This window comes from Carassius gibelio, chromosome A23 (genome assembly GCF_023724105.1).
Source record: "Carassius gibelio isolate Cgi1373 ecotype wild population from Czech Republic chromosome A23, carGib1.2-hapl.c, whole genome shotgun sequence".
NCBI lineage: Eukaryota > Metazoa > Chordata > Actinopteri > Cypriniformes > Cyprinidae > Carassius > Carassius gibelio.
In genome coordinates, this window is record NC_068393.1 from 22,924,782 (window position 1) to 22,948,061 (window position 23,280).

General features: G+C 35.0%; 1 protein-coding gene across 2 annotated transcripts in view; it reads left to right on the plus strand.

Annotated features, from left to right (window-relative positions):
- Positions 1 to 1,812: 1,812 nt before the first annotated feature.
- LOC127944285 (copine-9-like) overlaps positions 1,813 to 23,280 on the plus strand; it is a 37,888-nt gene continuing 16,420 nt past the window's right edge. The window contains exons 1-7 of one of the 2 annotated variants that reach the window (XM_052540172.1): positions 1,813 to 2,469; positions 7,638 to 7,678; positions 11,076 to 11,122; positions 14,542 to 14,645; positions 14,768 to 14,807; positions 14,933 to 14,935; positions 15,404 to 15,480. In XM_052540172.1, the coding sequence (XP_052396132.1) occupies positions 2,393 to 2,469; positions 7,638 to 7,678; positions 11,076 to 11,122; positions 14,542 to 14,645; positions 14,768 to 14,807; positions 14,933 to 14,935; positions 15,404 to 15,480 (389 nt within the window). In that variant the 5' untranslated portion in view covers positions 1,813 to 2,392. Of the gene's footprint in view, positions 2,470 to 7,637; positions 7,679 to 11,075; positions 11,123 to 14,541; positions 14,646 to 14,767; positions 14,808 to 14,932; positions 14,936 to 15,367; positions 15,481 to 23,280 lie in introns of both variants that reach the window. The other variant, XM_052540173.1, reaches the window with a different exon arrangement.

The following is a 23,280-nucleotide window of genomic DNA, read 5'->3' on the forward strand; positions in this document are numbered from 1 at the left end:
ATGGCTACATGGTTGGTAAGGTGTTCTAATGGATTTTAATGCATTGCTTTGTGGTTGGTATGGTGTTTGAAGTCCCTACACATGTCCCTTTTTGCTCCAGGTTTATTGGCCACTGGTATGATTGTGCTTTTCATGTCAAACTTTAATAATTTAGGTTTAGGAGTTTCTTCACAACCTGAACCCCAGGTTTCAGGATTGAGGATAGCAATGCTGCCTTTGCAGGAGGAGGGAAAGATTGAACATCCTTATTGCAGGTCCAATTTATTTTGTCATGTCATATCCAGTATGATTTTATATCTGTATTTTGCTCCTCTAGAACAACAATACATGAACTGTCACCGTGACTGACACATCACTAATGAGCATATTGTGCACCTTGCTGTGTATTTTCATTTCTTCTCTGAAGCTGTAGGTTTCTGGCATCTCAAGGACGGCGGGACACAGGCGGTCTTTTGTATGCAGGTGTAATGAGTCTCCCACACCCTGTTTCCCTATCCATCTCTTGCTTTGAGTTTGTGACTGGAAAGCTAAGCAGAGATTCACCTCAAAGGACAATTAAATTTCCCCTGTTAGAGAGCTTCCTCTCATTCGAGAGCTCGCTTGCTTGCTGGCTGGGTAACCAAAAGGGAAGGTATAAAAACTCTGTTTTTCTCCCCCCACCCCAGCCCCATTCACACACTCGCACTTTCTTTTCTGGCCAAGAGGTTCAATGTGTCATCTCCCAAAAGCAATTGAGGAGTGCTGCTGCAATACTGCCCACCACTAGCCGTTAGGGAAAGCGTCCAGAAGATATAACCGTATTATATCTTACCGCAGGGCACCAGAGTTTTATTAAAATTAAGGTTAAAAGTCTGGTCACTTCGAAGATGGCAGAAAACTCCAATGAAATTGACCAAAGGGGATTCAGGTACAAAAAAAGGACCAAAAAAAATTTATAAATACTGTGGAACTACAAAGTTTTTTATTCAAAAAGTGGCACCATGATGCAATATATAAGTTTGTATTTGATTTGATTTTAAGAGATGTTCTTTAATATTAACATAGTTGCTGCAACATGGTATTGTAGTAATACAATTTATCTTTATTTTATTTTTTTAAATGCATGGTCTACAGTTGGTTATTGTTAGTGTGCCATTTTGGGGTAACAGGTGCATTTATACTTTTGAAACAAACATTTTGAAAGTTCAAATGTTGGGTAAAAGTACTGTAAAAGGTATCATGGTAATGATAATATATCAATAATATATCAAGCCACTATGATTTACTGAAAGATTAATCATGCCATTCCATTGTTTATTTAATTTTGCTTACTTATTTTGAGCAACATAAGCACACATTCAGGGATGCCCAAAATTGCGGTCTAGACAGATCACTAGATTTTGAGACAAAACCAAAGTAGTTTCTGATTTATTGTAATAACAATAAATTCATTGCTATAAAAAAATGCCCATTATAAAATGGTCCTTTGATTTAGCGAATGATTACCATTTTGGTGTTCAATGGTATTTATATTTATAGTGCCCTACTTTTTTTTTATAGTGTCCAGAATTTTTGAGGATCAGGTCCGTTCAGACGTTTAAATAGAACATTTGATGGCCAAAATTTATTTTGACAGCTCACTAGATTTTGAAACCAAATTGTGATTAAAGACTAAATTGTTTTACAATACTATAGCCTTGTGCTTTTGTATTAGGCTACCATTGTCGTGTACTATAGGCTACGTTAAAGAATATTTGGTGTTTACTGTTTACACAGCATTTTTGAACATCATAGATGCGCTTAAATCGAACAATTAATGGCCAGAAATGCTGTTTATGCAGACAGCTCACTATTAAAGACACGGACATAGTGCTTTACGATTTATCAACCGATTCAGAACTCGTGTATTGACGTGGTGCTGAGGAATACTTGAGTATTTTTGTTATTTATACTGCGCAACATCGACGTTTACCACAGCTCAACCGGATTTTAAAAGCCGTGGGCGTTTGAAAAAACGGGATATTTGAAAAATCGTTTCCCCACATCAATAGATTAAACGTCCCCAAAGGTTTCAGATCCATATCTGACACCACACCTCATAAATATTGGATGGCTTCTGTAATATTAAAAATTGATGTTTTCAATTTAAGTTTTCAAAGCGGAGTCGGAGTGTCCGCGGTGAGGGAGGGCGAGTGGAGGTCCAGTCAGACTCTACCTGCTGATCAAACGCGCGCTTTCTCCTCAGGTGCGCGAGGGGCTCAGACTCACACGGACCGATGATGTTCCCTCAGTCCAAATTGTAAGGAAAGCCGCTTCTCTGCGTCAGTTTGGTGGGCTATACTGTACGTGTGACGACTGAGACCCAGATTTTGGAGTCATTTGAAGACTTAACTCAAACTCCCGAGGAGCTGCAATGGCATCGATCGGGGAGTTTGATCCGTTAAACAGCAGCGTACCTGCGACCAAAATAGAGATCACCGTCTCCTGCAGGTAAGAGCGAATATTGCTTATTGTAATATTACTTATGTTCAAAATTCGGTACGTTAGGTCAAATATTACTAACTATGAAATATATATTAGAATTTGGTTATTTTAAAGATGTTATTAAACTAAGCGTCTTCAAAATATATACAAACGGGTGACTGAGGAGGTCAGCAAAATAAAGTAACGTTACTGGAAAAATGTTGGGTAGCCTGTGTATTTGTGAGACACGCTTCACTCTTACTTGAGGGGAATTGGAGTTCCGTATAAACACCATGGTGCATGAATATGGTAATTTTTCAGTATATAGGGCAGCAACAACAAAACCCTTACAAAACAATAGGCTTCTGTGGCAGTACTATAGTACAGTCAGTGATGGTAATGCCTTGGTAAGTTACTTAAAAAAAAAAAAAGAAATTCCCTGGCCAGTATGTTACTACTTGGTACTTTTTACATAACCAATGAAAGGGACAACTCTCCCTAATATTCAGAATAGTGTTCAGACTTTTTTTTTCTATTTTCCAGGTCATTAACTTTTACATTACATTATATATATATATATATATATATATATATATATATATATATATATATATATATATAGACAGCATTACAGTACCATGCTTTTATCACATGATTTTTTTTTTAGGGGTTTAGGCGAATATGTTTTTCCAAGTTTGTCTATTTGCATTCATGACTTGCAGACTGATTCTAAAAATCTAATGAGTTCCATACCTAGGTGGCATTTTTGGTTGATGTAGGTGCATTCGACCCCCTTATGGTCATACGTGATTTCTGGAGATGATGGTGTTGATCTCTCAAGTCATATTTTATTTTTGTTCTCTATTTGTGCCAATTTTTCATACTGAAAATAGCAATTGTCTTATGCTGCAAATCAAGCCTTTGCTGCCTGAAGAAATGAATTTTTAGCTACATGTTTTGAGTATTTTTCATTTTATGATTTGATGCTTTTCATAGAAACGTGAATTAAACAAACACTTATATAATCGAAATCAGTTAAATCTGTAAAATAAAGGGCAACCTTTTTTAATGCCTGGCTGACCTCTTCCCTCGCTGTGTCCCTCTGGACCGTTCTCTCCTTGTTGGACTGACACCACTGGCAACAAAAAACAGCACAGACTCTTTCCTGAATAATGAATGTGTTGACTGCTGATGCTGTCTGTGTGTTTGCATAAAGCCTTCACTTCAGACACTGCTTGCCCAGATATCCAAGGGAGGTCTCTTTATACATGCGCCACATCTGCGGCCGGCTGGCTCTGCCCACCGAGCCTTCAGCAGTAATTTGGCTGAGGTGGAAGATGGGGGCAAGAAAATGGAGCAAGTGGTTCCTCAGTCGTACATATTTTATAGTAGCCTGCTGGGATATGAATGCAACACATCAGGATTTATGAAAAATGAAATGCAGCAGCGAAATACGCTCTGCTTCTCGATGCCCAATGAGTTTCTGCTTCACTTTGAGGCAGTGTCTTGTGGCATGACATCTCGTGATAAGAAAATGTGTATCAGGACAGGGTACAAAATGGCTTGAGTTTGTGGACTGAAAAGTACATGGCTGAAAGTATGTGGACATCCTGTTCAAATTCTATCGAAGGGAAATATTAACCTATTAATATCAACCCTAACCATAAAAAATTGCTGAAAATGTAGTTGCCCTCAGGCCATCTAAGATGAATATGAGTTTTATTAATTGGAACAGGTTTGGAGAAATTTAGCATTATATCACTTGCTCACCAATGAATCTTCTGCAGTGAATGGGTGCCATCAAAGTTGAGAGTCCAAACAGCTGATAAAAACATCACAATAATCCACAAATCCACTCCTGTCCATCAGTTAACTTCTTGTGACGCAATAAGCTGTGTGTTTGTAAGCAACAAACTGATCAAGAGGTTTTTAAACTTTAAAATGTTGCTTTCTGCTTAAATATGCGTTGTCTATATTGCTTTCTTCAGTGAAAAAGTTGTCCTATCTGAATTAGAAGAGAAATATGCACATATCAAGAAGATAACAGGAGATGGACAAGATGTGAGAAGATAACAGGAGATGGAAGATGGATTTTTTTCACCAAAGAAAGCGGATTATAGACTCATATTTTTGCCAGAAGTGATGGTTTAAGCAACTTAAAAAAAAAAAGAAAAAGAAAAAAAAATCTATTGTATTTTGCAGAAAAAAGAACCATACAGGTTTGTAATTACATGTGATTGACTAATTGATGACACAATTTTCACTTTTGGGTGAATTAATATATTTTACAATTTAGGTAAATATATTATTTTGCAGAACTCCAAAAACATATACAATTCTACATAAAAAAAATGCCTACTAGTGGCAGTAAAACATCAATAACTTTTATTTGTTGTCAGACAAATTGTTTACAGTGCAGATTATCAATCAATAAAGACTTTCACACATTTTCTTGCACAATACTATGCTATTATCTCAAAATACTTTTACAATGGTGCATGATTTGTAAACTAATACATTTTGACGTATGCACTACCAACTCCATATATATGGCTTTTCTGGTGTTGTAAACTTGCTGGTTAGCACACCTGGTACAGCATTGCAGTTGCGACGTTGAGCGTCTCACAAAACATGAGTCACAATAAAAGAGCTCAAAGACTAATGTAGATGGTACATTATTTTCAAACCCAGTGAACATTTCAGCACCACTCCCTGGATATTTCCAGACTGCTGCAATACATACAAGAAACAGCATAATAAAAAAAACTGCCAGATTCAGGTTCATCAGTCTTGAACACTTTTAGTCCCATTCACTGAACACTTCACTTTGAATGTGTTTCAAAACATACAGGAAGCAGCATAATATTGTTTTGATAAAATGCTGTTCCAATGAACCCAGGTTATAATTTTACTCCATGCAATTCTGGAGAATTCTGTGCTTTTAATGCTGTTACAACAGTTTGTTGCCCACCAAGGTCCTCAATGGTGTAGCCTACTCACAGGACCTTAGTGAGAGGCAACCCACTCATGATGTCCCGGGCCCTGTGAATTTTAGCATCATTTTTGTGTCCACATATGTTTGGCAATATTTAACTTTTTGCACACTAACTGTGCTTTTCTATTGAAATTAACACCTGCAATTACAGTTTTGATGACTTTGAGTAGTTACCCGTATTCAAAACTCCACAGGAAACCTCTAATCTAGTATGATGTCGCATATGAGTGTTCAAAACTTATTCCACTTCGCAAGGCAACAAGTTAGTGAAAGAGTGTATTTCCGTCACTGCATTATGCCGGCAAATTGTGGAAGCTGTTCACGGGGGAAGCTAATTCATCAAGGTTGTTTGTCACTGTCAACACAGATTGCAGCAGATGCCGTTGTGTCACTCGATAAGGGAGAGTCTGGAGGGAAACCAGAACGAGGGAATGTGTTGAAGACTCTCAGACCCGGAGATCTTAAAGGATCTGTTGCGTTTGCCAAGGAAAGCTTGTAATTTCCTATCTTTCCTATCATGTTTCGAGAAGCAAAGGAAAACATTATCTCTGTATATTTTTTTTTATGTATGATTCATCAGAAAGTACAATTCTGTACAGTACTGTCAGTCGATTTTGCTTTGAGTGAAGAATTCATGGTTTCTTGTTTAAAGTGAAGAGAGCAGGCTACAGATATGCAGGTCTACTGGGCTCTTTTTGATTGCGTCAAAGTTTGAATTATATATCAACTAATCTTCATAACCTGATTTGGAAGTTACTGGGTGGCTAGATGGTTTTATTACATCCAGTAATAAAATTCATATGACTAATGTGATCTGTGTCGATGAATATTCCCAACCACAATGGAGGTATGAGTAAGAAGTTTGCAGTGCATTCTTCCCATGTTATTCTGATCAAGGTCATCACCTAAAACCCAAAAACCAAAACCACACAGTATGTCAAGGGATCCCCGTCAGTACAGTGCACGTGAAAGCACTCCCTGTTGAGATGCCAGAGCTCCAGGACCCGTTTATTCAGGTTTAAAACGTCACAGCTGGCGTCACACCAGATGTCAGGCAATACCTCCTGTTGCTCAGAGCCGCATCCTGCAGACTAGAGATGGAATCGATTCTCTGCTCAGTCGGATGGATTAATGTGCTCTCTGCTGTACTTCCCTAGCCTTTCTTCTATTTATTCCACAAACACAATTCTCCTGTGAGAGAATATCTATGGGTTCCTGTTACTGGCTATCCATCATGTCCATTTTAATGCAGTCTGGTCTTTAAATTTAAATGCACATCGGAAGACATGTAAGAGACTGATGGATGGAAACTCAAACATTAAATAGATGCTGTTGCCTTCGGAGGAGTTATGAAACATTACTTTTTATCAGCAGTCTTTGTTAAATATATTTTTGTTGACAGAGTTAAGGTCAATTTGAAATGCTGTTCACAACCCGTTTCACTTCTGTAGCATGAGGTATTTTGAATTGAAACAAGATATGGAATGAGAAAAATGAAGGGTGAGACTTGATTTTATCAAGTGAGAATTGATAGGATTATGAAAGCTGGTTGAAAAGTAAGAATTTATTTGTAAAGAAAAGTCATTTTTGAAAAACACCAAATACAAGATTACGAAGACAAGTTCATTTTTGTTTATAAAGGTATGCTTAATGCATAATGCACAGTAAGACCAGAAACATGCATTAAAAAGTAAACTGAGTAAGATATATTGCTGACAAGACATTTCAGTATAGTTCATTATACATGTTGATAATTATCTGTAGATTATTTTTTATTTATTTATCAGAAATAAATTGTATTTAGGCCTATTTTATTTTCAGGGGAAACTACTGATATCTTGTCAGTTAGTTGTGGTTAAATGCATGTTCTTCACTAAAAGAACCCAAGGCAACTGAATTCTTAATAAGAATAATAAAGTAAATGGGGTCAGTTTTGATTTCATGTGTACTCGAAGTGTTCGTGACCTTGGTCATTGATGTTAGGCAGGAGAAAATTCAAGCCTGCACTGATCTGAGCATCAGTGAGTCTCTTTGTTCACACTGGACAAACATAGAAGCTGCTTTTGTTTCTGTGCAATCATCTGTTGTAAGCACAATAAAACAATCTCCTCTAGATAGGTTTTGTTGGTTTATTATTGCCAGCAGTTATTTTGTTCAGTCTGTGTTGTGCTTGAGCTTATCTGTTTTACTGTTTCTTCAGGAATTTGCTGGATGCTGATACCTTCTCAAGGTCAGCACCAGGTAAGTCTTAATCTTAGTGACTGCTTCTCATTTTGAGTCTTACCACAAAAAGTCTATGGATAGTTTTGAATAATACATTATCAAAATGCTTCTGATATTTATGCATTAGATATGCACAGTATGCAGATTTTCTGTATGCATGGAATACCTGGATAACCTATTATTTTTGCATATACAACTTGCGCACACGCACACACACACACACACACACACACACACACACACACACACACATACAGTACTGTGCAAAAAGTCTTAGGCCATTAGTATTTTGACCAAACAAAAATGCTTTTAAGCCAGTTATTTATATGTTTTGCTTCAGTGTGCCAGTAGGAAATATCAGTTTACATTTCCAAACTTTGCATTTGGCATTTATTGTAATCCAGTCAGATTTTTTTATGCACAAGGAGTCTGACAGCAGCCAAATATCCACACAGAGATCTGATCTCACCATCATCCAGTTCATCTAGAATTACGTGAAGAAACCAAAATATAAACAAAGACGGACTAAATCCAAAAGAAATGTGGCAACATCTCCGAGACGCTAGAAGAAACCTTCCTACAAAACTACCTTAAAAACTATGTGCAAGTGTATCTAGGACAAAACACAAAGGGTGGTCACACCAAATATCGATTTGATTCAGTTAATAGGAGTTAATTTATATGACACTATTTTTGAAAGGGTCCTCACTTTACAGCATTGTACCTAAAACTTTTTACGGTTCTGTATCTTCACATGTAGGATTCTTCAGATGTCTTGGAGGTATTGTCGCTTTTCTTCTGGATTTAGTCTGTCTGAGTGTTTTTTGTTTGTTTCTTCATGTAATCCCAGACAGACTGGATGATTTGCGATGGCTGGCTGTCGTCAGACTCCTTGTGCATACAAAAATCTTACTGGATTATTACAATTAATGGCAAAAGGAATGTTTGGAAATATAAACTGGTATTTCCTACTGACACATTAGAGCAAAAGTATATTATGTCTTCTAGGGGTAAGATGCAATAAACAAATAAGACTCTCATCAAGCCATCACACCAAAGAATGAAAACTAAAGAAAACACCACAGTGTGTGTTCAGTGCTGTTTGTGTGCACTTTGGATGGGTTAAATGCAGAGCATGAATTCAGAGTATGGGTCACCATTTTTGGCTGTATATCACGTCACTTTCACTTTGCATGCATTTAAAATGTAACATTTACATATTCATTTAGAGCTTTTTGATTTTCTTGATTAACTAATGAGCATGTAATAATCCTTACTGAGTTTTATTTACTATTCTTAAGAGTAATAAAATGGATGTCTTGCATGATAAAATGGTCATGTTTTAATACTGCATTAGTAAAAGTATTTTTGATTTCTCTCTCTGAGGGTCAATCTCTGAGCAGAAACATAAAGCATTTTCTCTTCCCAAATGATGTCAATAGCCATGAATGCTCTTCACATGAGTTATTTTGCTGTTGCCTTGAAAACAAGTGAAGGTTTCAGATGAGTTATTCATGGCTATTCATTATGTGAAGCTATTGCAGAAAGTGTTTTACCCTTAGGACATCTTTTTTTTCTACAGCTTTTTCTAGTAGTATCAAAGTGACTACTTTCCTTGCAAAGTAATCTCTGAGTTAAAAAAAAAAAAATCTTTTAAACCTGCTTTAGTCAGAGAAGCCAAAATTATAACATTTATTAATCCTTCTCCCTAATGCTCACAGCAATCAAACGCTTGACTGACGTCTGAGTTACCATAATTTGCACTGAGAATTATTCTAAATCAGTTCCTCGGTTGATCTGGCAAAGGTCATACCTGAATAGGTGTCTATTCTTCCTGAAATGCTTTTTTTGCTCTGATGATTATTCCATGTAATTTATGTGAAATCGTTAAACATTAGCCGGCCCAGTGTAGTTACTGCAGATTTTTCAAGTAGTTTAAAATAATGGATGTGGTCAGTCTCATTATGTTCAGTGCAACAGAGATATTATGCATTCGTAATGCCTAGCTTCGAGTAACATTTGCATCTTGAAAAACAAGAAATGCTAATTTTTGATTTTGTTTGGCTAGTTATGGCTAAATTCCTGGGCCATTCTCAGGGGGAAAAGCCATTCTAGTGAGTGTTAACTGACATAATTAACAGGATATCCATTTGCAGTGGGTATAGAAAAGAATCAACCCCCTTTAAAAATAATCATATTTTGTTGCTTTGCAGCCTGAAATTAAGACAGACACAATTTTTGTTTTATCCAGTGCAACTTAAGTTTAACTCAGTGCAACTTATAAAATCCAAGTGAAAGATAAAACACCAACATTAAGAATTAAAAAGCAATCACTGAGTTGGAGAAAGGATCACTCATTCTGTCTGGATTTAGTTTAACTACCTTTTGCTTTAATTACAGCCTTTAGTTTGTTGGAAATGTCTCTGTCTCTACTTATTTTGCAGATCTGTTTTGCAGACTTTGCAATACTTGCCCACTCTTTTTTGAAGAACTGTTGAGGTTCAGTTCAGTTCGGGTGTTTGTGGACTGCAGTCTTTAAGTCATTCCACAGATTTGATTCTGGATTCTGACAGGCCATGCAAGGACATTCACCTTTTTCTGGGGTTTATGATTCTTTTCTATAACCACTTATTTTGAACGTGTATATAGTATATAGAGTATATTTATATGTGTAATTTAAATAGATAATATAATTTAAATTATATAATGTATATTTATCATAAATATATAATAATCTATAATATAGTTTATATATAATTAAACAATTAGAACTTAAATTTAAATCTAAATTGGCAATTTATTTTTTCTTGCTGTCTTTATCAGTGTTTAATTTATTTGTTTCTTCAGTTCTTGCAATTGTATTGGCTTGTGATAGTTCTATGATTTTTTTTTTTATGTTTAGAAGTGACATTTGTATTTATTTATTTTTTATCCATTTTCACAACTTGATTCACAACTGATTGCTCTCCATAAATCTTTTGGTTATAGCATGAGGTTTGTAAATTTTCATATTCCTCAATAGCTTGCTGGCTGGAAAGTTTTCTCATTAAGACATTTCTGACATCATCTTAAACTACCACCCATAGAGCTGCAGTCCATTTGTTGGTCAGTGCTCTTCCTGTTTGGACTCCTCTTGAATGATTCAGTGAAGTAATTGATGAGTTAGATTCTCACACCTGCTGCTCCACACTTAGACTTAACAGGCCTGGAGTTTGGACTAATACTTCCTAGTGGTCACATCCCATGAAGTAGGCACATCTCCAAGCCATTTTCTAATTTAGATGATAAGATGAATTTCTAAGTGAAGCATCTCCATTTGCTTTATTTAAGGAAACTCACTGTGCACGTAGTAGGTGTTAATATTGATTGTTTCCTTCTGTGTTTGACCATTACTTTTTCCATTTTCTCTTCACAGTGGTTGTGTTGTATGTTCAAGGAATTGGTACTAAGGAGTGGAGAGAGGTTAGTATTCTTTTCATGGTATATATGAGCAGAACATATACTGCTCAGCATGTTTGTTTTTTAGCCTTTTGAAAAACTATATTATCAATTATCATGGTCCAATGGCCACAATAAGTGCATTCTTATGTGCATTCTTTTATTTTCCTTCCAGATAAATCTCATTAGATTTTTTCTTTTAGAAACAGTAGGCCTATCCATAAACTTGCAGAAGCTTTGAATAAAACATTTAATGTTCTATTCAACATTATTTAAACATGAATAAAACATTTAATATTAATATATCATTATCTTCTAAACATATTATGTTATACATCTAAAATAACGTTCAAAACTTTGTTCAGCATTTTTTTTTCCAGAAATTAATGTGACTGTAAAGACATTTATAATCTTACAAAAAAATTACATTTCAAAATAAATGCTGTTCTTATTAACATTCTATTATTCAAAGAATCCTGAAAAACAGAAAATCCATGAAAATCAATGAAAATATTAAGCTGCATAACTGCTTTCAACATTGCTAAAATAAGAAATGTTTAAATTTTTAAATATATTCAAATAGAAATTAATTTAAAATGTTATTAATGTTTCATAATATTATAGCCTATAATAATAGCTTTTACTGTATTTTAGATCAAGTAAAGACATAAGAGCATAAGTGACTACTTTCAAAAACATTTTTACAAATTCCTAATTCACAATAACAGATATTTTAGAACCCAAATTATTTAAACATACAAGTGCATAATTCTGATTTAATAAAATGTATTATTCACATATTATCGTATTATTCTACTGAAATGCTGAATTTATTAGTTAAAAGTACTGGTAAAAAATGTATAGCCTTAATCCACTGCACTGTCGCTTTGGATAAAAGTGTCTGCTAAATTCATAAATGTAATGTAAGTAAAAGTTATGCAGTAAAAAAAAACAAAAAAACCTGTAAATGTACATTCAACTGCTGCCTTAATTTTTTTGAATTGTGTCATAGTTAACATTTTTTGACCACTTTGAATTTACTGAACAAAAAAAATAATAATAATAATAAACTTGAAAGAAATCAAACTGAAAAGTTGAGAGTTCACTGTCAAAGAGGGATAGAAGGAGAAAGTGCATTGTGGATCTGATTGCAGCAATGTTATTAAACAAAAGGAACATGGACAAAAACACTAGGGAAAACATGCAAACCGAAACAGCTATCATACAGTATGCACAGACAAGCGCTGACACAACTGAAATGAAATCACAGGCTTAAATACACAGGGAAAGTGAGGAGCTAAACAGTATACAGGTGAACATAATCTACCATTTGAAACAGTATGACAACAAATTTGAAAATGAAATGCAGAAACAGAAATCAAAAAAAGAATGTGACACTCATAAAAAACTTCTAATGTAGTATTAGAAATTACAGAAATTATTATGCAGAGTGTAGTAGAATATAGTAAAAGTTACAGAAATTATTATTTCGTGCTAAATACTGTAGATAGAAGCAAAGAATTTGTATTTTTCAGCATATTCCCAGTAAGTGCTGAACGGTCCATTTATCTGCGCTTTTGTGCTGTTTTAAAATCATCCTAAAGATGACCCTTTTGGCAGAATTGTAAATGCAGCTACTAAATGTATTCTATCACCTTGCCAAGATTTGTGGAATCAGTAATCTCTAGGGAAAGTCTCATATTGAGTGTTGGGGGGGAACAGTAGTTTGCTTTGGGAAATTTGAGGAATGCAGGGAGCACTCTGGACTTCTCTAGAGGTATCTCGCTCTCCAGATGGCATCATGAAATATTCACTTTACTTTTATATAGCTGCTGTGTATCTAGACCAGTGGCTTTCTCCGCATGCATATCGACACTCAATTGCCCACTCATATTACAAGTACCTCCAAAAGCATGCATAGCAACTGCATTATAAACAGTCAGCTCCCCTAAACAGATAATGCAGTAACCAACAGTCACTGAATCTTTAGTCAAGGACCGATCGTCTGCAGGAACTTTCAGGAGCAGATAATGGAAAGCGTGGATACCAAGTTGATAGGTGGGATTATGTGTCTGGGGAGTTGAGAACATGATCTTGGGTCTGAATCTCAGTTAGGAATCAATAGTTCATTATTCTGTGCCATCGGTGAGTTCCACCAAGGACTCCTGCCCGATGGGAATTACTGTCTGATTGCTTCAGGCATGTGTATGTTGGCAGGAAGCTGTACGAGCTCACACTGAGCTGCTATTCCTGCCCCACATTCATGCAGAGCTCAGGCTGCTGTTGAGTCTGCTGAGAGAAGGGAAGTCTGAGGGCTGATTTTGCTTCTGATCATAAAAATATAATCATAGCAACTGTTATTATGCTTTGGCACATCAGTAATTCCTTCTGTGCAGATTTTACATACAGCTGAGAGGATAATATTAGCTTCTGTTATGTTTTCTGTTCTATTCATCTGAAGTATCATGTTTCATTAAAGGATAGTTGTGTTTATAAATGGGAATATATATTATTCTTTACTGTGTACAAATTTTGGCAAGAAAATAGTCAAAATTATGTGTGTTTTAACTATAACTACATTATAATGTTACGTGTATCAACTCAGTGGGAGCCTGATTCTACCATTTAATACAAAAAGAAAAGAGGGAATTTTGATTGTTTCACAATTCTGAGTTTATATCACACAATTCTGATCACACAATTTTGATTCTTGCATTTTTAAGAAACAGAAAAGAGAAAACAATTCTGTGCAGGAAACAAAAAAACAATTGCAAGATGTAAACTCTAAAATCATTTGGAGAAAAAAAAAGGTAAAATTGTGACTTGTCTCACAATTTTGACTACTTCTCAGAATTGGAAATCTATATCTTACAATTTTGAGTTTCTATGTCTCAATTCTGAAAAAATCTGAAAAAATCTAAATTGTGAGATATAAACTCAAAATTGTAATAATAAAAGTCACAGTTACTTTTTTATTTTTCACGATGGAAATATGCTTCCATACAGCTCTGTTAGCCGTGTAGGTGTTGTTCAAGTTTTTTTTTTTTTAGTTTTTTTTTTTATGTGTCTGTTTATATCTCTCTCTCTCTCTCTCTCTCTCTCTCTCTTTTTTTTTTAAATAACATAACAATCACACAATTCAGAGTTTTAAACTGTATTTATTTATCCCAAATTTTAGCAACAGGTTTAGAAATATTGCAAATATATGTAAAAGTGTTGTTGTAAAATGTTTTAAAATAACATTATGATTTAATGTATTATTTCTAGGTATTTAGTTTGACCTTCTGACAAAGTTAAGCATGTTCTTTCACTAATTATTTATTTTTGTGCCCGGTTTGTGGAGAATGACCTTTATGTATCTATAATTTATGTATGTAACTATAATTTTATTATCTTGCCATAAAAACATTAAATGTAAGGATGCATCTTTCTTTCTTGTTTAGTTTGGTCGAACAGAAGTGATTGACAACACTCTGAACCCGGACTTTGTGAGGAAGTTTGTCTTGGATTACTTCTTTGAAGAAAAGCAGAACCTTCGGTTTGATGTGTAAGTGGATAACAACACTCTCCCCTTTTGTTTCAAGGGAAAAAAAAACCATAGACAGTGACAAAATGAATTTTACACATGATCTTCCTATTAACTTTCAATCTTTTGCTTATTTGATGCAGATACAATGTGGACTCCAGAAGCTCAAACATCTCAAAACATGTAAGCAAACTTTAAATGTCTCCCATGCTGTGCTAATGGATAGACAAGTCACGAGGCAATGTCTCCAAGTTTGACTATAATTGTTGATTTAATGTCTTTTCTGCTACAATGGATGTGGATGACAGAAGGTACAAGCTGTAAACGAGTGTAATTTATCCATTGCTTGTTTTCTGTGTCATGCCAAAAATAGTTACAAAGAGAATGCAATTTGTTTTTTGAGTTCTCATTCTTGAAAAAAAAGAAAAAGTGTCATATTCAAAGCCCAGACCCTCCCTGTCCTTTAAAAACTGCATGAAAGAGTCTGTCGTAGTTTTCAAAGTCTCGTCTTCTATTTCTGTTGTTTTTCTCTTTTTTTTTTTTTATTTCGCTTGCTTTATTGTATGCATTTCCATGTCATTGATTCACCCCTTCCATTGCTTAGAGTTTCATCAGCCAGGCCTCACCTGTCTTTATACTCAGTGACATACAGTATCCGAGGTGAGTCCTCATACCATCTTTCTGAGATTTTCCAGACGGGACTGTCTCTGCTGATTTGTGTCTGTGGAGCAGGAAACCCACAGAACTGTGATTTACCTTCATTGTTTTGTCTCCCACAGTCCTTCCTCGGCCAGACTTTCTGCACTCTAGGAGAGATTATTGGGTCCTCTGGGTCAAGACTCGAGCGGGTGCTTTCGTAAGTCTTTGATTATTTTCCACCATTGATACGATGTTGAATAAGACACAGTACCATGGAAACAATTCTTTAAAAATTCTTCAAATCCTCTGGGGTCTCTATTCAGGCCACATGGAAGACATAAGTTCATCTAGCCTGCATGGCCCAGCTGAGCTCATTTATATAGCAAGTGCTCTCATGATGATTATAAGACAAATGGGTTGATAAATTGAATCTCACGATTCAAAATCCTTTTACGGTCACCAGCTCTTTGACAGCACTTCTAAAATTTATGCTTTTAACTGTAGTCAAGGTGCTTGTTTGGGCTCTCTCAGTATCGCAGACCTTCTGTGTCTGTATCAATCCAGAGCAATTCTGTTCATAAATCGATCCCAAAAGCTTTGGTGAAGACAACTAATTAAGTTTCGGCTTGAGTAAGGATGGTACTCTGGTGACTGTGGAATTTTAACATTAAGATACAGACTGCCACAGTCCAGCATATCTGGGTCACTCTAACGATCTATTTCAGTAGCACAAAATAGGGTGTCTGGATGATGCCTTCAAAGGGATTTGCTTGCATTTGGTCTTACAGGAGAACCACATCTTTCTTGTCATTTTACAGAATCATATGTGATTTTGCCAAATTACATGCGGTACATGGATTCTTTTTTGTAATTATTTTAGTTTAGTAATTTTGTTATGTGATTTTTTTTATTATTAGTTTTTTTCTAATTATCTTTATTTAGTTTTTTATTTATTTATTTAATTATTTTATTTATTATTTAACATTTAGTTAACTGTTTAGGTTTTTATGTTTTCATCTAATGTTTATTTTATTTTATTTTATTTTCAGTTTATTTTTAATTACTGAAAACAGTTTGTTATAGTTTTAGCCAACAGTAACAACACTGGATATGAAGCAAATACACATGATGAATGCTTTCAAATGTGAATTCTGAATATACTATATGTGGTTTTAAGTCACTTTAATTTATTTCAATTGTAATTTTAATTTAGGTACAAGTTTTTTATGTAATAATTAAATGTTACTGTACAGCTTTACTTTAATTACTGAAAACAATCTGAATATGTAAATGTATGCAGTTTAAAGTCACTTTAATCCAGTTATTTTCAATTATGAATTTTAATTTAATTTTAAAAGAAATTTAACCTAACATTAAAATTTTTCTTTACAGCTTTAGATTAATTACTGAAATTTTATTTTTTAAAGTTTTAGTTAACAATAGCAACAGTGGATGACATATGAAGCAAAAACACACGACTGATGTGTTCAAATGTGAAATTTGCATGCTTTTCCATAATGGGGCTCAGTGATTGGAATATAAGTTGTTTTAAGTCACTTGCAAAGCTAAATGAAAGACATTGAAGATATGGCTAGACAGTGTGACTAAACCCCTGAAGAACATGGAAAATAGTTTGTAAGTCCCTTCCAGCAGCTGGTTTTCTTCCCCGAAGAACATGACGGGTGCTGTGTACACGCTCTGTATCACTGTATGGTAGATGGGCAGCTTTTTGTAAATGCGTCTGATGGTGACACAGCATGGGGCAAAAAACTAAATTGGCCATCTCCTTTTGGCCTTCGTGTCACGCTTTCTGCTGTGCTGTGCAAGCGTCGAGCAGCGGATTAGGAAAAAGGTTGGCGGCAATAGGCATATTTTAGTAGGTCAGCCCGTCTCTCTAAAGAGCTAGTGGGCAGATACTGTAACACACCGGGGTGGAAGTGTGGAGGAAGAGGTACTACTCTATTACCTGCTGGTTTCTATGGCAACCCACCAAGACTAGTGGCTTATCAATTACATAGCACTGCATTTGGGCAAATACATCCAATTCCCTCTGTTTTAGCAAGATAAGGCCAGGGAGTCCTAAGGATAAGGATGCCAAAGGATGTTCGGAGATGGGGATTTAAGAGTTCCGTGCCATATTCAGGGGCCCTTCGGGCTTGATTTTTCTCCAGCCTCATTTCCACATGTGAGTGTTGTGGATTTGTGGAGGAAATGTGCGTGGATAGAAGAGAGCCATATACTGTCAGGCTGAGCAAAATATTTTTAGACAACCTGGTTTCGGTCCAGGAATGTTTGAGATGAGAGAATGTAAAATGCTGTACAATAACAAGACCGGGTGTCAGTGTTTCAGCTCGGGGTTTGAAATTGTACAGATTGCAATCTATTTGGCATGTATGAGTATTGAAAATCTTTCAAATCAGCTCCTAAAATACGTTTTGCCACGCAGGTAGGAAGAATTACTCCATCAGAAGGTGGGTAATTTGTCATTGGTCACTGCTGAAAATAAATTACCTAATGTTACGCCCATGTGCTTTTCTACACACTCGATCAATCTATTTCATACATAATTCGCATTCTAACTCTCTACCCCCTGCACACACACACACACACACACACACAAACTCATCTTCTAATTAGCTCAAAAGAAAGCATGACATTTTCTGTGAAAATACCCTCAGTGTTGGAGACATTTATCATAGTAGCAGCGCTGTCACAGGTTTATACTGAGATGTATGAGGGTGAAGTGTATCCAGATAAACTGCCAAAAACACTACAGTCAGTGTTCTGATTAGACACTTATCACTAGCTGAAATGGATTTTCACACTCCGTTGCATGGAAAACATTTACATGTTCAGTACACTCCAGATGTATCATACATTTTTGACACATTAGACATCTGTTCTGCATTGAAAATATAATTGTTACATATATATATATATATATATATATATATATATATATATATATATATATATATATATATATATATATGTAATGAATGTATTATCTACTGTAGTCATTGACCAGTTCATTGGATATTGGATAGGCCAAATGCGATGTTGAGTTAATTATTAGTAGTATATGCTCTATGAACATACCAATAACAAAGTATGTGATGTACTATTTGCACCATAAATGAGACATTAGATAGTAACGCTTGTTGAAGAGAGGTGTGCTATTACTTTTCTAAATTACTTATTTTTGCCTCTTGGACAAAATAGAGAAAAAATCCATTAGAGCTGCATTGAAGAATGGATCTGAGCCATTTTTAGAGTCTTGCTCTTTTGACTTCGATGATATAGTAAAACCCTATCATCCATTTAGCAAAACTATTCAGAACACTGCAGACTGACTTTTATATAGGTAAACCCCATCAAATTATTGTTAAATGTGTTAATATTAATCAGTAAAATAAAAATAATTCATCAGCAATTATTAGTGATATTAATAATACCAATTATACTATTTTTCTTTATAATTGTAATTCATAACTTTAATACTTTTTATTGTTTTCAATAGTATTAGAAAGTAGTTCATCACAAGTAATAGTTCATTAACCTGTTAATCTGTAGACACATTTATTTGACTAATGTATACATATTTTATTAGAAATACTTGTTATTGATTTTTCAGTAAAAATGTAAAATAGCTGTTAGTTTTAAATACGAAGTTCACATTAAATGGGCAATTATTCACCCTCATGTTCCTCTCTGGAACACAAAATTAGATCTTCTGAAGAACTGATGCCAAATACCATAAGAGAAGTCCATACAACTTGTGTGATTCAAACCCACAAGTCTCCACTCTCAGAAAATATTGCCTTGTGCCATAGCTCTTAAATATATGTGTGTATATATAGAAGATATATTTTTAAACCTCAGTGAATGTCAGTGGGGTGCAATATAATCTTTTGGCACAGAAGAAACAAATGCATACAATTTTGAAACAACATGAGGCTGAGTAAATGATGACAGGTTGATGCATTCCTGGCTGAAATACCCATTACGGTTCAAAAGTCCAAAATCACAGGAATATCTCAATGTCTATTTTGTATTCTGGTGATGCTATTTTAGTGGATGAGGTTAAGCGTATCTCAAGCTCTTTTATCCGTGGACACAGCTGTTGCATTTGACCTGCAGAAGAGTCTCTGGCTTATTAAGAGCGAACCACAAGCTTAGAACTTAAGCATAGTTCCTGATTTCCGCGCCAGGTGTGTGTGTGTGTGTGCCAAATCTGTAAGACAGCAGACCTGTAAACACAGTGTGGCCTTTAAAATTCATTATGCATAATCAAGTTACCTGTCACATGATCACTGTGCTTATCTGGATCAGGCACTTCAGATAGGGTATGTATTTGCATTTCTCTACAACACTTCCTCTCCGACAGACAGTTACTGACTGCTTAATTGCTCTGATTTGCACCTCTACAATCTGTGTTTTGAGTGCTGTTGGTAGCAGGGCATTTTTGACAGCTATTAACCTGCTTTGACCAACACTGTCTCCTACAGTGAGATCAGTGCATGCTCACTAAAACCCCCTCCATCATCGCCTCATTGGCCAGTTTACTCATTCTCTACAGTCTGTTCCCATGGCTGAACCTGCAGCGTACTTCAGCAACACAACATGCCGGTCTCTCCAACTGTATTTTTAGCAGCTTGAGTATTTTAAAATTCATGTAATTCACCTTTATGAGGCCCCATTATATTGATAATGTCATTTTATCTACAGGAACAACAATGCTTCGCTGCATGATCTTGCCACATTTACATGCCAGTTGAAGAGCTGTATGACAAATTAAAGCAATAAGCCCCAAGAGGCCATGCACTGAACTGGTTTTATGGCTGTTAAGGGCTGTTGTTTTGCATGATACAAAGCAACAACAGCAATATGATAAAAAAAATAAAAAATAACTGAAAATACTCAGTAAATAATTAGTGGAATATGCTCTATGAACAAACCAATAACTTGAAGTATTAGAAGTCATTCTCTACTGCTTGTGTTATAAATGAGACCTTAGATTATAGAGAAGAGGTGTGCTATTACTTTTCTGAATGACGTCTTTTTGCCTGTTGAATGATTAATTAAATTAATAGTTTACCCAGAAATGAAAATACTGTCACCATTTACTCAGTCTCAGATTGTTTGTTTCTACTGCTGAACACAAACTGTGTAACCATACAGATACATTGTTTGTTTTCCCATTTATTGACTGACAGCTCTCCTGTCCCCATGTTGAGAGAAATCAGGAGTAAGTGCAGAGTACTGTATAAACATAAAGGTTACTGTTCTAGACTCAAAATGAATAAAATATCCTTTTTGTATTTCATCCAATTTTATTAACCAATATCTTTGCTGCTAACCTTTGTTGATTAAATTCAACCATTCTAATAAGCAAAATGACTTTAGATAAACATGACATTTGTTTTTTATTGAACTTTTTCTTCTCCTTCATCTTATTCCTCATGCGATCCAGAATGACTGAGGCTTTTTCATTTAAATTATGCTGTGAAAGGGCTTTTACATTTGCTAAATAAAGAACTTTTTAAATGAAAAACAAACAAACAAGCAAGCTCAGCTCAGATGAGGAAAAGGAATGCAAGAGTAATGTTATGCATTACATTATAAAAAGCAACTAAGGAATGCAATTAGTTACTTTTATGGGGAGTAATGTACTATTGCAATGTATAGCTTTTAAAAGTAACTTTCCGCAACACTTTTTAAAACACTGTGGCATTGAGTTCAAAGCATTGTGGTGGTGAGTTCTATATGGGTAAGCACCATCAAATTTTCTCAAGAAAATGTAATTTTTAAATTAATAATAGAAATGTTAAATAATATGAAAATCAACAATTAATAATTCACACTGTTATGAATAATTATTCATTTTAATACTATTACTGATAATTTATTTTTTAATTTATAATTTATTGCTCTTATTTTATTTATTTTGCCAAAAGTAATCTTGTCTGTAGACTTTTTATAGTTTCCAAACAATGTCATTTTGTACATGTAAAATGTGAATACAATTGATATGTGGGCACACTACTAATTTGAATAACAAATTTGTATTGGAATGTCATTTTTGTGCTTTTGAAGGATCTCTTGATGCATTCGTGACACACATACAGCAGTGCTGCATGTCTTTGTCCTGTAAGAGGGACTCGGCGTCTCAGCTCTAATGCCGCCCAGATTTATCCAGGCTGCTGAGGACTCTGATTAAACATGCAGGGAGGATGTTTTTGGCACAGACACAGTAAAGCGGGGGGGTTTGAAGCTCTCCGATAAAATCTTGAGATGCTTTTGTTCTGTCTGTCAGATATGCTGTGTTAGAGAGGTGACAGCCCAGCTGGAAAAGAGTGTATTCTTCGCCTGTGACCATGAATAGTTTCATACCACAATGTGGTTTAACTGAAAGCGAGGCATTTGAGTGCAATAACTCTAAATCCAAAGACATGTCTTCTGGAAATGTTAAATGTCATTCATTAAATGTTATTAATTTATTCTCTCATTCATTTCCTACCTGTCAGTCAGTGATTTTTTTTTTAATTTTATTATTAATATTTTTTTGTTATCTCTCATTTCACTCTTTTTCTTTCTGTAGAGTCGAGTATTACTTACACTATTGGCACTTCCTGTTCTTTTGTGTATGGTGGCAGTGATGGAGACTCGTTGGCTGCAGAAAACCTCTTTGGCTCACCTTTATAAGTTGTTTCCATAGCAGCGGGAAAGTGAATGCCGAAGAGTTAGTGACACTGACAGCTGTCTTGAGTTATACATTCACTAGTACTGAGTAATGAGAGAGTACGGTTATGATGAGCCACGTGTGACCTTGAAAACGATGAGTTGATGCTTGGGGCAAGATGTGAACTCTTCAGACAAGCTGAACTCTCTCCTTACTTGGTCTTTGCATTTGTACACCAAAAAATCAGTAGCTTGCTTTTTTTGTCTAGTATTGTTCATTTTCTGTTTTAGCTGATATGCTACATTTGTGATCTTTCTGTGAGGACTTTCCATTTTGAAACTACTTTAGAAATGACTTTCATATTTGTTGTGCAAAAGTGAAATGGATATAGAACTTATTTGCACTTATTTGATCAAAAAAAAAATACAGTAAAAACTTTAATATAGTACTTTAATATAATAAACATTATTACAACTTAAACTGATTTCTATTTTAATATATTTTAAGCTGAATTTAATTCAAATGAACAGCACAGAAATAGATAAAAAAAAATCTTTACAGTCACTTGATCAATTAAATGCACCCATGCTTGAATTTTTTATTTACTTATTTTTTTTTTTTTTAACTAAAATAGATTAGATGGAAGTTTTTTGAAACTTTTAATACAGGTGTAAACATACGACAGAAAATATAAGAAAATTACTAGATTTTCATTTGTAATATTTTTATCATTATTTATACATCGGTTAGGAAGACAAAAGGAACCTATTTTGGAGAGTGATCCTCATGATCAAATTTTATTTTATTTTATTTATTTTTTATTTTTTTCCTCCAGATTGCACTGTGAAATTTGCAAGAATATAATAATATGTAGCATTGTATTTTTTAAAAACTATTATATAATCACATTCATTACAGCTCAGCCAGCTGGAGATAACTTGACAAAACACTTCCCACAGCAAAGAGTCATTTTCAGACTCCACGCCACCTCTAGGTTCTCCATGGCAGATCCGCCTCACTGAATCTTACCTGCATGTCTGGATCTGACATGTGTCTCAGGAGGGGGGAGATGAGAAGCGTGGTGGGACGCTTGCCTGTCTTAGATGTCCTTCAGTCTAAATTCCTATTTGGCATCATTGAGCTTTAACTGGATTTCTAGCCTGCAGGTGGTCAGTAGGTGAGTGTGTGCATACCATTGTGAGTTTATGCACGTGTGTGTGTGAATAGATTGAGGATCAAAGGCTGTACTAAAGTATCAGGCTAACCTGGCACTCAGCAGTTGTGGTGATATTTGTTCCCATGGGAATCTGATTTTAGCCAATCAAATGTATAGAT